The sequence below is a fragment of the Vulpes vulpes genome, chromosome 3, assembly GCF_048418805.1.
Source record: "Vulpes vulpes isolate BD-2025 chromosome 3, VulVul3, whole genome shotgun sequence".
Classification (NCBI taxonomy): domain Eukaryota; kingdom Metazoa; phylum Chordata; class Mammalia; order Carnivora; family Canidae; genus Vulpes; species Vulpes vulpes.
This window is the reverse complement of record NC_132782.1, coordinates 41,590,224-41,603,389: the sequence shown is the minus strand read 5'-3', so window position 1 is coordinate 41,603,389 and position 13,166 is coordinate 41,590,224. Positions and strand designations below refer to the sequence as shown.

The window sequence follows — 13,166 nt, the reverse complement described above, 5'->3', positions numbered from 1 at the left end:
GGCAGCGGTGTGTGCTGTGGCCAGAAGGGGAAGGGTGCTTGGGGCCAGTGTGTGGAATTTTTCTGTGTGTGTGTGTGTGTGTGTGTGTGTGTGTCTTTGTTTGTCTTTGATTTATTTTCTTTTTTTAGAGAACAATGAACTTTTCTCTAATCAATAAGTCGGGCTCGTCACTATAAATCTCCTTAACTCCCCTTCCATTCCGATTCATCAAATATCTGAGTGCCTACTTGGTGCCTGGCGGTGTCCAAAGAATTGCAAGGAGGAGATAAATTGGACAGGCAGCGTTCAGGCCCTTAAGGAGTAGGTGAATGGCCTAGCAAGAGAGACGGCCTTGATTGACACATAATTACATCAGGATGAGCAATATTGGAGGACAAGCATAGGGAGCTGTGGACTTGCCTATATGCCTGTATGACCTGACGGGGTGAGAGCAGACCCCTCCTGGTTTAAACCACTTTCAGCTAATAGTTTAATGTGACTGCTTGAAGTTTGTCCCAAGAGAATATGCTTCATTTTCTTTTTTTTCCCCCCTCAGCATTGGTGATGTGATTTACTGGTTACATTTTCTCCTGCTGGTGTATCTAAAGGGGTGATGGCTTTCTAAAAGTTAAGAGTCCTGAGGTCTTGCTTACATCTGCAGACATTTGCTGCCCATCGTGTAGCACTTAATCACCCCCTAGGAGTTGGAACATTGGATTCAATCTTTATTTTGCTGTCTTTGAAATACATATGATGCCACCGGTCTGTTGGATCCCATTCCCTAAGTTCTTCCCCTCGATTGGATTTTTGTTTCTTAGCCTGTGTGTGGCCTTTGTGTTCTTTCCCTCTCTAGTGCTGCTGTCTCTCAATTTTCCTAGAGCTTCTACTTTAGATTAGTGTCACATGTTTGATTTATTACAAGAATAAACTTCACAGCCATACTTCTGAATAGAATTGCGGTCATGGTGCCCATACAGTGACAACATCCAAAGTCTGACAGTAGGAAATAGCTAGTCCCTTTCATTCAACAATTACTAAATTCCTTTTTTTTTTAAAGATGTTATTTATTTATTCATAAGAGACAGAGGGGGGGCGCAGAGACAGAGGGAGAAGCAGGCTTCCCACGGAGCAGGAAGCCGGATGTGGGACTCGATTCCAGAACTCTGGGATCACAGCCTGAGCCGATGCACATGCTTAACCAACTGAGCCACCCAGGTGTCCCCAATTCCTAGATTTCTGTTTATGCTAGGTTAAATTCTGGAAACTTACACATTACCAGGAGACTCTCTTCTTAGGTTAGTTCAGCCATTAGGCCGCCCAAATGCCAGAAGCCAGGGACACAAAGGGCAGTGAGTGACACAGTCCAGGAAGAGGAGATGTAAATGCAAATATGATATATCAAAGGCTTTAACAGAATCTGAGCCTGGGTTCCGTAGGAGAGAGTGATTAGTTCTATGTTAGTGGAGAACAGCAATCAGAAGAGAGCAGAAGGCGGGCCTTAGAAGTAGATTGGGTGTCTGACTGTACAGGGTGCAGGAAGATTGTGAGGAAGCACGACACAGAAGTGACCCAGCACGGTACGTTTAGGGGATTGCAGTTCAAATGATCTGGAGCACAGTGGGTGGAGTGAAACAGGCTGAATGAGAGACGCAGAGGTATCCTCACGTTGCACCCTGAGGTCTGCAGGCACGAGGTGTACCCAAGGCGAGGTGGGAGGCAGAGCCAGCACGAGAACGGAGACTGGGCTTTAAGTTGGGTTGTGTGGCATAAACTGGCCTGTGTGTGATGAGATCATCCCAGAGGAAGGCTTAATGTGAAAGGGAGCCAAGTCAGAGCAGTTCTCGACTGCTGTGTCATCACACACTGTGACGTCCCTTGAAAACTCATTTTAGAAAAGTATTTGCATAAGTCGCCGGATTTAACTTCCTGATTTAAAAAAAAAAAACAACTTTCATCTCTATGCTAATAGGTGAGCTTGGCCTATGATTCTCTTTTCTTAGACTGCTCTGGCTCAATCTTAATATAAGGGAAAGACTATCCATAGATGACTTAAATTGCTTTCATTCTCTTTCTAGAGTTTAAAATGGACTTATAACAGAAAATCCTGTTTCTTGAAGGATTGGTTAGATCACCTAGGAAACCGGCTAGGCTTGGATTTTCTGTCTTTTCTCTTTTCTTTCTTTTCTCTTCTTTTCTTTTCTTTTCTTTTCTTTTCTTTTCTTTTCTTTTCTTTTCTTTTTTTTTTTAGACAGGGGGACGGGGGAGAGCCAGAGAGAGAGAGAGAGAGAGAGAGAGCACCAGAGAATTCCAAGCATGCTCCAGGCCCAGTGCAGAGGCCAACTCACAACCCTGAGATCATGACCTGAGCCGAAATCCAGAGTCAGATGCTTAACCTACTGAGCCACCCAGGCACCCCAAGCTCAGATTCTTTAATTTTGAGGAGGGAGGAAGTTTTTGTTTACTCATTCAACTACTTTAATGGTTACGATTATCCAAATATTCTATTCTTTTCTTCATTCAATTTTATAATATATACATTTCTATAAAATTGTCCAGTTGATGGAAAATCTCTGTATTTTCAAAATTATCTACATAAAGAAGCACAAGAATCTTTTGGGGAGATGGAAATATTCTAATATCTTATTTGTGGAGGTGATTCACAGATACGTCGAAACTTACCAGGGGCGCCCGGTGGCTCAGTCCGTTAAGTGTCTGCCTTTGGCTCAGGTCATGATCCAGGGTCCTGGGATGGAGCCCCACATCAGGTTCCCTGCTCAGTGGGGTGACTGCTTCTCCCTCCCCCTCTGCCTGCCGCTCCTCCTGCTTATATTCTCTCTCTGTCAAATAAATATGTAAAATCTTAAAAAACAAAAAAACAAAAGACAAAACTTACCCAATTGTGGTGGTGTTTTGTAAAATATATTTTTCTTTCTCTGTAATTATTGTATTGTAAATACATGCAGCTCATAGTAAATAAGTTATAACTCATAAAGCAGATTCACATTTATCTGCAGGAAATTATATAAAGTATGTATGTTGTAATTTTTAAAAATTCTATCTTTAGACATGTTTTCTTTTGTTTTAATATCGTTTATTTGGGTATTTACTCTGTTAAAGGTTTGTCCATTTCACGATCTTTTAAAAAAACTAGTTCTGTGGGAAGAACCCTCCTCAGCATCCTTGATTTCTTGATCTACCTGCCGTGGTGCCTTGAAGTATCCCTCCTCCACATCCTCCCATCATTTTGTGGGGGTAAATGAGGGCACTTAGGAGATTAAGTGACTGGAGGAGGATACATTTGTGGCAGAAGCTGGAGTTGAAGGGATGAGATTCCTTCTCTCAAGGTGTCTAGTGCAGTCAACAGATCAGCCCTAGGAGCTAGGAGGCAGGTCCTCTATGCAAATTAACATGGCTAAAGCATCATTTGGAGTCTTTGAGAACTCCCCTCAGAATATTTAAAGAGGGCTTAGCTGGACATTCATTGCCCTTTAGGAGCTACGTCCTGTCACTTTTGCATTCGGGGCCCTAATACTGGCTCTTGGTGCATGACCCTACCTTCACTGGCAGACTGAAGAAAATGGACAGCAGAATCTGAAAATGTTAGAGCATCAGTTAACTACTACATAGTTAATATATTTTGCTCTCTTGGAATTCATGTATTTGTTTTGCCAGCTAAATATATCCGACTAGTTACTTCATGCAATTTATACTGTTCTTTTTATTTGTTGGGAAAAAACAACAACAAAAAACTAGTCTTCTGGATTTGAGGGAGCTAATTATACTTAATTGTTTAATGTAAAAGCTCTATTGCTTTTTATTTTTCTTCTAGTCATCAAGTGCATTCTAGAAGAAAATATCATAATATGTGAGACAGACTCTTTCATAAAGCAATGCTTATTTCTTAATACTAAATATGAGCCGAGGAAGTAATATCCCTATTAAAAGTATATTCAGAGTTGCCACTCAGCTATCTTGGGGCTTATTCAAAATAAACAGGTGCAATGCAAGAGATGTACCAAAAACGTTGTTGAACATTATTCCCCATCAGTATGAGCTAATTATGTGTTTTTGAAACCTTGAAAGGAAAATGTATGTTGTGGGTAGGACTGGGTTCCTGACAAAGTCCTACTAAGTAGCCTAATATGAAATGCGCTATGCTTTTACTGCATGGTGTCTCAGCAACAAAGTTATCTTAAATTTGAATTAGACCTCCTGGAATGGAAAAAGGGGGCTTCAAGGGGAGGGGGTGGTGGCAGAAACTTGAGTAATCTTTCATCTTGCTTCCTTGCGCTATTTTACTTTTTATGTATTTGAGCTATCTTTTTGTTCATCTCATTTTGATCTTGGGGACAAAAGTCGGACACCCAAGACTAAAAGCTATTGCATAGGTTGCTGGGGCTGCCGTAACAGAGTCCCACAGACTGGGTGGCTTGAACAACACGTGTTTGTTGTCTCACCATTGTGGAGGCTGGACTTCTGAGATCAAGGTGGCTTCAGGCTTGGTATCTACTCTGGTCTCTCTCCACGGCTTGTAGCTGGCTCTTGGCTCATATTGTGTTCACGTTCTCTAGATAAACAGGACCAACAGGATGTACATTTATATAGAGAGATATATCTATATCTATACAGAGAAAGAGACAGAGAGACTGAGAGACGGACTTTAAGGAACTGGCTTACACACTTGTGGTAAATTTGGAAATTTAAAATCTGCAGGGGGTGGGGGGCTGGCAATTGAGGGAAGAGTCCAAGCTGGTGGAAATCCTTTTTGCTTAGAGATCAGGCTTTGTTCTAAAGCCTTCATCTGATTGGATGAGGACACCCTCATCCCAAGGGTAACTGCTTTACTCAAAAGTCCATCAATTCAAATGTGAATCTCATTTAAAAAAAAACACACTTGCAAAAACATCCAGAATAATAGTTTGACCAAATATCTGGGCACAGATAACCTGGTTGACAAATTAGCCATCAGGCATGGTTTTCCCTCTCTATCTATCTGTGTCTGAATTTCCTCTTCATATAAGGACATCAGTCCTACTGGATCAGGGCCCACCCTAATGACCTCATTTTAACCTAGGACTCTATCTCTAAATACAGTCATATTCTGAAGTCTTAAGGGCTAGAACTTCAACACACGAATTTTGAGAGAACACAATTCAGCCATTAATTTGAAAGTAAGCAGAGAGAGAAAGAAAACTCTGAGGGAAAAACAGCCTTCCTAACACTGAAAATGTGTTATTTCCTCTGACTTTAGGCTAAAGCATGTTTGTGAATCCTCAGATAAGCCAATTAATTGGAACGGGAAGTAAATTTTTTATATTCACATTTCTACAACCTAGAAGTCAATTTTGTTTTTCTTTGCCAAGGATATTTCTATTATCACAGTTAATTAGAGATTAGATTCTTAAAAATTTCTTACTCCGGTTATATCTGGCTTTCTACCTGTTTTCATTTCGTGCTTTAAAATTTTCCGATTAGAGTGCACTGTGTGAGATGTTTTTATCTTGAGTTATGAACTAATTTGAAGTTGCTATTAAAAACAGAGCCACAATTCTGCTTTCCCTGGCAATATAAGAAATAAACAATGGGAAAATTACCAATAAAAATGAAGGGAAACATTAACAAGAGAATATGAAATAAGGACAAATCGGAAAACACATCTTCAAGGCTTCTCTGAAATCATATAATCTCACAACATTATCTCTTCTATTTTACATCAGTACCTTAAGTCACTTATATTTTCCAAAGTTGTTTAAATAAAGGGTAAAATGCTTCTCTATTCTGATACTGAAGAAATGCTTCTTTTTGCTCCCTCTCTCCCTTTTTTTTTTTTTTTTTTTTGGCAGATAACAAGGAGATTTTCCTTTCCAAAGCAATTCACAAGTCCTTCATCGAGGTTAATGAAGAAGGCTCAGAAGCTGCTGCAACCTCAGGTGCCAAGTTATAATTTTCTAAAATCTTCTCACCTTTTTTTGATTTGTATTTCTAAAACAATCTGGGGTGGGTGTGGGGGTCATTTTTAGAACCAAGCTAAAAAAAAAAAAAAAAGGCTCTGCTCTAACTTAGAAGTCAAGCTAATGCTGAACCAGCTAGAATTTTCTAAATAGAATATGAAGCATGCACTTACTCCAGTGCCCTGATGCAGAATAACTCCCACCTCTAAGGACAGCGGCTCTGTAGAACAGATTTCCCTGCTGTGCTACCTGTTTAAATATTTTAAGTATTTTCTTGTTGCCCATTTAAACGTTCCTCTTCCTACCTAATTACTTGTGGAAACTAGTTGGTTTTTTTTTTTAAAGATTTTATTTATTTAAGATAGAAGACAAGTGGAGGAAAGGGGCAGACGGAGAGAAAAGCAGACTCCCCACTGAGCAGGGAACCCAAGGTGGGGCTCCATCCCAGGACCCCAGGATCATGACCTGAGCCTAAGGCAGGCATTTAATTGACTGAGCCACCCAGGTGCCCCTGGATACTAGTTCTTAATTTTGTCAACAGTTTTGATTTTTTAAAAGCACACAGATAAATAAGACATAGTAATTTTAAATAATTTTAACTGAATAATGTTGATAAAATAATTTTAAATAAATAATTCTAAAATTTTGACCTAAATCCTATGTTCAAAACAAAATGTTAAATGTCCTTATTATTCTGAATGTTCCAATTTCCCCAGTTAAATAAGAATGATTTTTCTGTTGACATTTTTCTCGTTTATTTTTTTGGGATTTGTTTCAATCTCATGTTCAATAGCTGTGTTTAATTTTTAGTAGGATTTTTACTTCCTCTGGTAAAATATAACCTGTCATTTAAAAAAAAAAAAAAAACTTCTGCATAAATGTGCCCACTAAAAGGATATCACCAGTTAAAACAGTGTTTTCAGGAGGAAATAGAAATACAGTAGTCTTGGGCATCAAGAAAGCTTAAAATCGTAGGTAATTTAATTTTGACCTTTTCCTGACAATGAATCACCCTGCAGCAAATATAAAATGATTATCCCATAATAAGGATCTCAGGGGAATTCAGTTTCCCAGCTGTAGGAAGCATCATGCTTCTCTTACTGCTGTACTTTTCCTTTAATCACTGCCATTCTGGCCACTTACTAGAAGCCTGGTGACTTGCTATGTAAAAATCCCCATTTTAGACAAAAGAAAATAATGATTTGGGAATATAAAGAAACTTGGTTTTTCGGTTTTGGGTGTTTGCTAATTCTGCCCGTTTTCGTAACTCAAAGGTCATTTTAGTAAAGCCATATGTATTTATCTGAAACTGAGAATAAAAATTTTGAGACAAGCAGAATAAATTTTTCTAGTATTTTTGGTGGAGTGGAGGTAGGAAACTGTGTGTGTTTAAAGAGCAAGTAGAAATGTTGCCACCTTGACAGTTTTTTCTCTCCGTTAAGTCTTTAAAATTGTGTTTCCTGTAAATTGTTGCCTTTGCATTAAACATAGATGGTTTGGACAAATTACTCATTAGTCTCTGCACACCCACAGACATGTAATTACTTTCTCTCTGTGCTGTAGGAATGATTGCAATTAGTAGGATGGCTGTGCTGTATCCTCAAGTTATTGTGGACCATCCATTTTTCTTTCTTATCAGGAACAGGAGAACAGGTAAGTCCCTTGTGAGAATGGAACTTTCCTTATAGGCCCAAGAGAGAGAATTTTTTTAAAATCAAGAGCTTTCTTCCCACATTACTTGTCCGATGATTTCTAATGTTCCAATGATTTGTTTAAAAAGAGAACTATTTATATTTTTATTTTTAGGACACTGCTAATTGTAAGCAAGAAGGAAAGTAAATTTTTCTGTTCACACCCTGTTCTGTTCACTTCCAACCCAATGCAGGTACAGTCCTATTCATGGGACGAGTCATGCATCCTGAAACAATGAACACAAGTGGACATGATTTCGAGGAACTTTAAATCATTTCGTATGCAAAAGAGTAACCACACACTATGTTTGCAACTGGTATATTTAAGATTTGTGTTTTACACTGTATCTTATGATAATATTTAAAAATAGTTCCAGATAAAACAATGTATGTAAATTATAAGCCAACCTGTCAAGGAATGTTATCAGTATCTTTGAGGTAATAGTCCTGTGGTGTCGTTGTGTTTGTTGTGCTGGTATTTAAAATAAAAGTACATATTGATCATGTGAACAATTCTGTTTTCATTTTCCAAGTTGTAGTGTAAGGCTACTTCTAGGTAAAATTTGGAAACGGTGATGTTTTTGGACATCTTAAATCTTTCATAATCACGCAAAACCAAAGCAGGGTAGGAAATTAGCATTATTACACTATGATACCATAATGATCGATAGCAAGTCAGATGAAGACAAGCACTCAACTCCACAAAAACTCTAATTGTCATTTCTCTGAGGATGGTATATGGTGTAGGATAAAAGAATATAAATGAACATCTTCTGTAAGCTCTATGATAAAAGTTGATAAAAAAAAAAATAGGACCATGCAAACCCCTAGATTATGGCTATAGCTTATTTACTATGTCTTTAAACCCTCCCTGGGTTTCAGCACCTGATGTAGATTAGAGACCTGCTATATCACCGTGTTTTGCTGCTGCAGTAAAATCCAAATTACAACAAAGTTCCCAAAAGTCCCCAAATAAGTCGTATGAGTAAATTAATACAAGATATGCCCTTTGATAGGTCACCAGAAAATTAATAAGAAAAACCATGCTAATAGATACTGGAAACCGGCAGGTCGAGGGCTGAATGCTGCCCTCAGAGATGTTGTTTGTTCCATGTGGAAGTTTTTTATGTTTTGAACTTGAATGTCCGTACTTGGGGTATCACAATCCCGGTTTCTCCCATTGGTCACCCGATGGCTCTTGGATGCATTTGTATTTGGGACCTCTGGAGGGTTCTAGTAAGTACTTTGCAGAATATATTCATCTAATTTCCTAGCCCAAGAAGTAGTTAGTTCCAGTGCGGCCCTGACCACTTCTTAAGATCTCCAGTAAACTACTTAGTTATCCTCTGGCTAAGATAATGATATTCCTTGGGGCTAGGGGTGGGTGGGGGAAGGAGCTGAGGGAGAATGATTTCATCATGTTCCGTGAATGGAACCAGGCCCATTTGACACCATGTTTTTCACCCTATGATTAATGATCATAGAAAAAGCTTGAAGCATTTTCAGAACCTAACAGAAACAATTTGCATGTGACTTTCTTGTGTGTAAGATGTTTTCCTATGATTTGGAGCTGTCAACAAGAAGTGATATTATCACTAACTTCGATTCTGTTCAGGGTAATCATTGTTTTGGGAGACCAGGCTTCACCCTAGACCTACTGAATTCTAAACTCTGGGGAAAAATTTGAAAATCTATGTCTGTGACAAGTTCCCTTGGTGACTTTGTGATACACCAAATCTTAAATATTGCAAAAAATAAAGGATACACATGGAATGCTTACGTATATTGAAAGCACTAGACTGTAAGCTTACTTATATTGTAAGTAGTTGTTTAGATATGGTTAATTTATAGAAAATTAGACCAATCAGTAAAGTATCCTAAAGTATCAGTACTTCTCCCACTTTATGTGTAAGGAAGTAACTGGGGATCTTATTAAAAATGCAGATTGTTATTTAGTAGGTCTGGGGTGGGACGTGAAGTCTTGCATTTCCAACAAGCTCCCGGGTGATATGATTGCTATTGGTACGTGGACTCGGGTTGGTATCAAAACTCCATGTAACCTAAGGTTTGCATGTCTGATACTCTTATATGTAGAAACAGAAAAACTGTATAATATTCCTACAACTTGGAGAAATATAGGGGGTGGGGGAGTAGTGTACATTAAAAATGCAAAGCACTTACACAAAAAGAGAAAAATGGCTTTACTCTAAAGTTCCTTTTTTCATGTACGTACTATGTAAAAATTCAGACTTCCTCTGCATTTTAGAACACTTGAAATGTACGCTTTAAAAATATAGAGACATTTATAGGCAATGGCCACAAAAAAAAATTTATGAATACCCAAGGACACAATACTTAACACTGAATCTTTTACAGCTTATGTATTCAGAAGACTTATAGTTTATTCATAAAGCTGAGGTTATTGTAGAACAGTGCTCTTGTTTTCATTTATAATGTACACAGACTGGGCTAACTGATGTTGATTCACTATTGGTATTCAGAGTTTGTGATATTCTTCGTTACCATGTCGCTGCTTATTAAGCGTTACATATATTGCTATATCTGTATGTCCATCAGTCAACCAAATGGGTTACCTATAAGGAAGAGTAAACATCATTAGGCAACTGTATGAATTTTATAAAACCCTAAATGCAATTTTTATTAGCTTATATAAGATTAAACGCTACTATTCAGAATGTTTACCTTAAAATATTTCAACACGATTTAGCTGTCCCTTAAATGAAAATGGGTTCTGCTTGTATTAGCATGTCCGTGGTGTGCTTAAAAATAGAATACTTAATAGCACCAGGTTTTTCCTAGTGTTTCGACTTGTTTATGATTTCAATATCTTCTGTTCTATTGAAAAGGTCACATCTCATAGTTCAGTTCCATTTCCTTTAAAAATGTGTAAGTTATCACACACACACATGCACACTGTGCACATCTTATGGAAATTCCTTTCTCTTTGTATATGTATTTTGGGAAGAAATCAGCAATAATATATCTTTTTATTTTCAATCTCTCCAGCTCTGCTGAGGTATAATTTATAAATAAATTTATGTGTATTTCAAGTGTACGATGAGATTTCATATACGTACACAGTGTGAAATGATTACCACAAATTGAGAAACACATCCATTATCTCACATATCTGACCTTTGTGCGTGCGTGGTAAGATTTACGGTCTTTGCAAATCGCAAGCATACGATATAGTATTCTAACTACAGTCACCATGCTGTACCTTAGAATCCTAGAACTGGTTCATTTTACAACTTGTTCATCATTGGCCAATGTCTCTCCATTTCCTCCAGCCCCTGGCAACAACCAGTCTACTCTATTTTTATGAGTTCTACTTTTTTTTTTTTTTTTTAAGATTCCACATTATGACTGAGATCATACAATCTTTGTCTTTCTTTCTTTGCTGATTTCACTCAGCCATAGGGTCCTGCAGATTCATCCATGTTGTTGAAACAGCAAGATTTCCTTCTTTTTTTATGGTTGAATAATGTTCTTTTGTATATTTGTGTGTGTGTGTATATATATATATATATTGCAAAGGAAGATATATAGATATGTAGGTATGTATATTACATTTTCTTTATTCATATATCAGTGGACACTTAGGTTGTTTTCACATCTTGGCTATTATGAATAATACTGCAATAAACATGAGAATACAGTTATCTCTTCAAGATACCGACTCTGTTTCCCTTGGATGTATATTTTAGATATTAACCCTTTATCAACGTGTGATTTGCATATACTTTCCCCCATCCTGTAGGTTGCCCTTTTCATTTTGTTGATGATTTCATTTTCTGTGCTAAAGCCTTTTTATTTGATCGAGTCCCACATGTCATTTTTGCTTTGGCTGCATGTGTTTTTGCCAAAAATCTATCGCCAAGACCAATGTCAAGGAGCTCTTTCCCTGTGCTTTTTTTCTAAGCGGGCAAACATGGAGAATATGATACTGAGCACAGCCGCTTTGTTTCATGTCTGCCAACAAAGTTATTCTTGAGGGACTGTTGAAGCCTCTACATGCACATAAAAATAGCTTATGGAAAAAGAAATCTGTCTCCTGAAGAGGAGAGAGATTTCCACAGAAGAATCAGTTTGTTTGTTTTTCATTAATTACTTTGGTTCAAAGTGTGGGAGATAGTTTAACATTAATAAGCTAGGAGCTAATGGTGCATCCTGTTCATATTGGTTTCTGATTTGAGTGAGACAAAGATCCATATATTTTGTGAAAAGGATATTTAATTAATGAAAATATAACCAGTGCAAATAAAACACTTACTGTCCTTTGTCCAAATACACTCTTTATTATACATTAAGTATAGATGAACTTTTCCTCTATTTAAAATTGCAGAGTTTTTTGTTTAACTGGGGAGAAATGAAGTCGTTATGTGTGACATATGGCATGTTCCAGAAAATGTTTCTTCAGCAGTCATCACAGCTTCTAGCTGATATAGCAGTTCTTTTTCTCTTTCTCAAATAGGAGACAATGTTTCATCTCTCTCCTTTTCTGGAAGTTTTGTGATAATTCATGGATACATAAATCTGACATTTGTTCACACAATTGCTCTTTGCTCTGTTATTCAAAGAAAATTGCTGATGGAGAGATTATCTTTTTTCTGTACGATTGAGTGACCCCTCTTCGGGCGTTTTCTGCTTAAATATTTATAACCAGATAGCTATGGAAAAAAAAAACACCAGCTGTGTGTGATATGGGAGAGAACCAAGTTTGAACACCAGATCTGCCGCTTACTAGTTAGTTATGTGTCCTTGGAACAAATTGTATGATCTATATTTTCAAATACTAACATCTATCTACTTCATAAGATTGAATGATATAATATGCATAAGGAATAGAATAGGTATTTGACACATATTAGTCACTCATGGAAGGTTAGCTATTAGCATGAACATTATCATACTGCAGATCTTCTAAGGCACATAAGTTCTCACATTTTAACACTTATGAAAATAGAGTGATCAATAGTGTCTCGCAATTGCCGAAAAGGTGGCAGCCGTAACATAGATGGCATTGCTTGTGCATGTAGGACTCTTGTTGCATGACGATTGTCTAACTGTAATCCCTTGGCTTTTCCACCAGCAACTATTTGAGAACAAATCATAATGACTATTTGAGGAAGCATCGTAAATCCAGGTTATTGTCTAAAAACCTTTCATTGACTTTTTTTCCTGTAAGATAAAGTGCCAGTTTCCAAATTTGTAGAATAGTTGTCAACAGTTCTAGAGATAAAACTTGCAGTCTGGGCATGAGCGTGTCACCAAGGTTCTCAGGGGCATTGAGGACAAGGGTGTGGGCAAACAAGACATCAAACACTGCACAGAAAGTGACGTGGCCTCTGTGTTTTAGAAACACTGTATTTTTGCTTACCTTGCATTGTATTTTGCATACTTTCATTTTAAAATGTACATAACTATGACATATAATAGAATTTATTCAAATAAATCTAAAAGACATCCTTAATGTTTTGAATGAGTTTAAAATAAACATTTTCTGTATCCAATGTGCCACAGT

General features: G+C 37.5%; 1 protein-coding gene across 6 annotated transcripts in view; it reads left to right on the top strand.

Annotated features, from left to right (window-relative positions):
• SERPINI1 (serpin family I member 1) overlaps positions 1-13,155 on the top strand; it is a 74,608-nt gene extending 61,453 nt beyond the window's left edge. For all 6 annotated transcript variants that reach the window (XM_072752307.1, XM_026007712.2, XM_072752305.1 and 3 more), the window contains 3 exons: positions 5,823-5,909; positions 7,494-7,583; positions 7,816-13,155. In XM_072752307.1, the coding sequence (XP_072608408.1) occupies positions 5,823-5,909; positions 7,494-7,583; positions 7,816-7,892 (254 nt within the window). In that variant the 3' untranslated portion in view covers positions 7,893-13,155. The remainder of the gene's footprint in view (positions 1-5,822; positions 5,910-7,493; positions 7,584-7,815) is intronic.
• Positions 13,156-13,166: the final 11 nt, after the last annotated feature.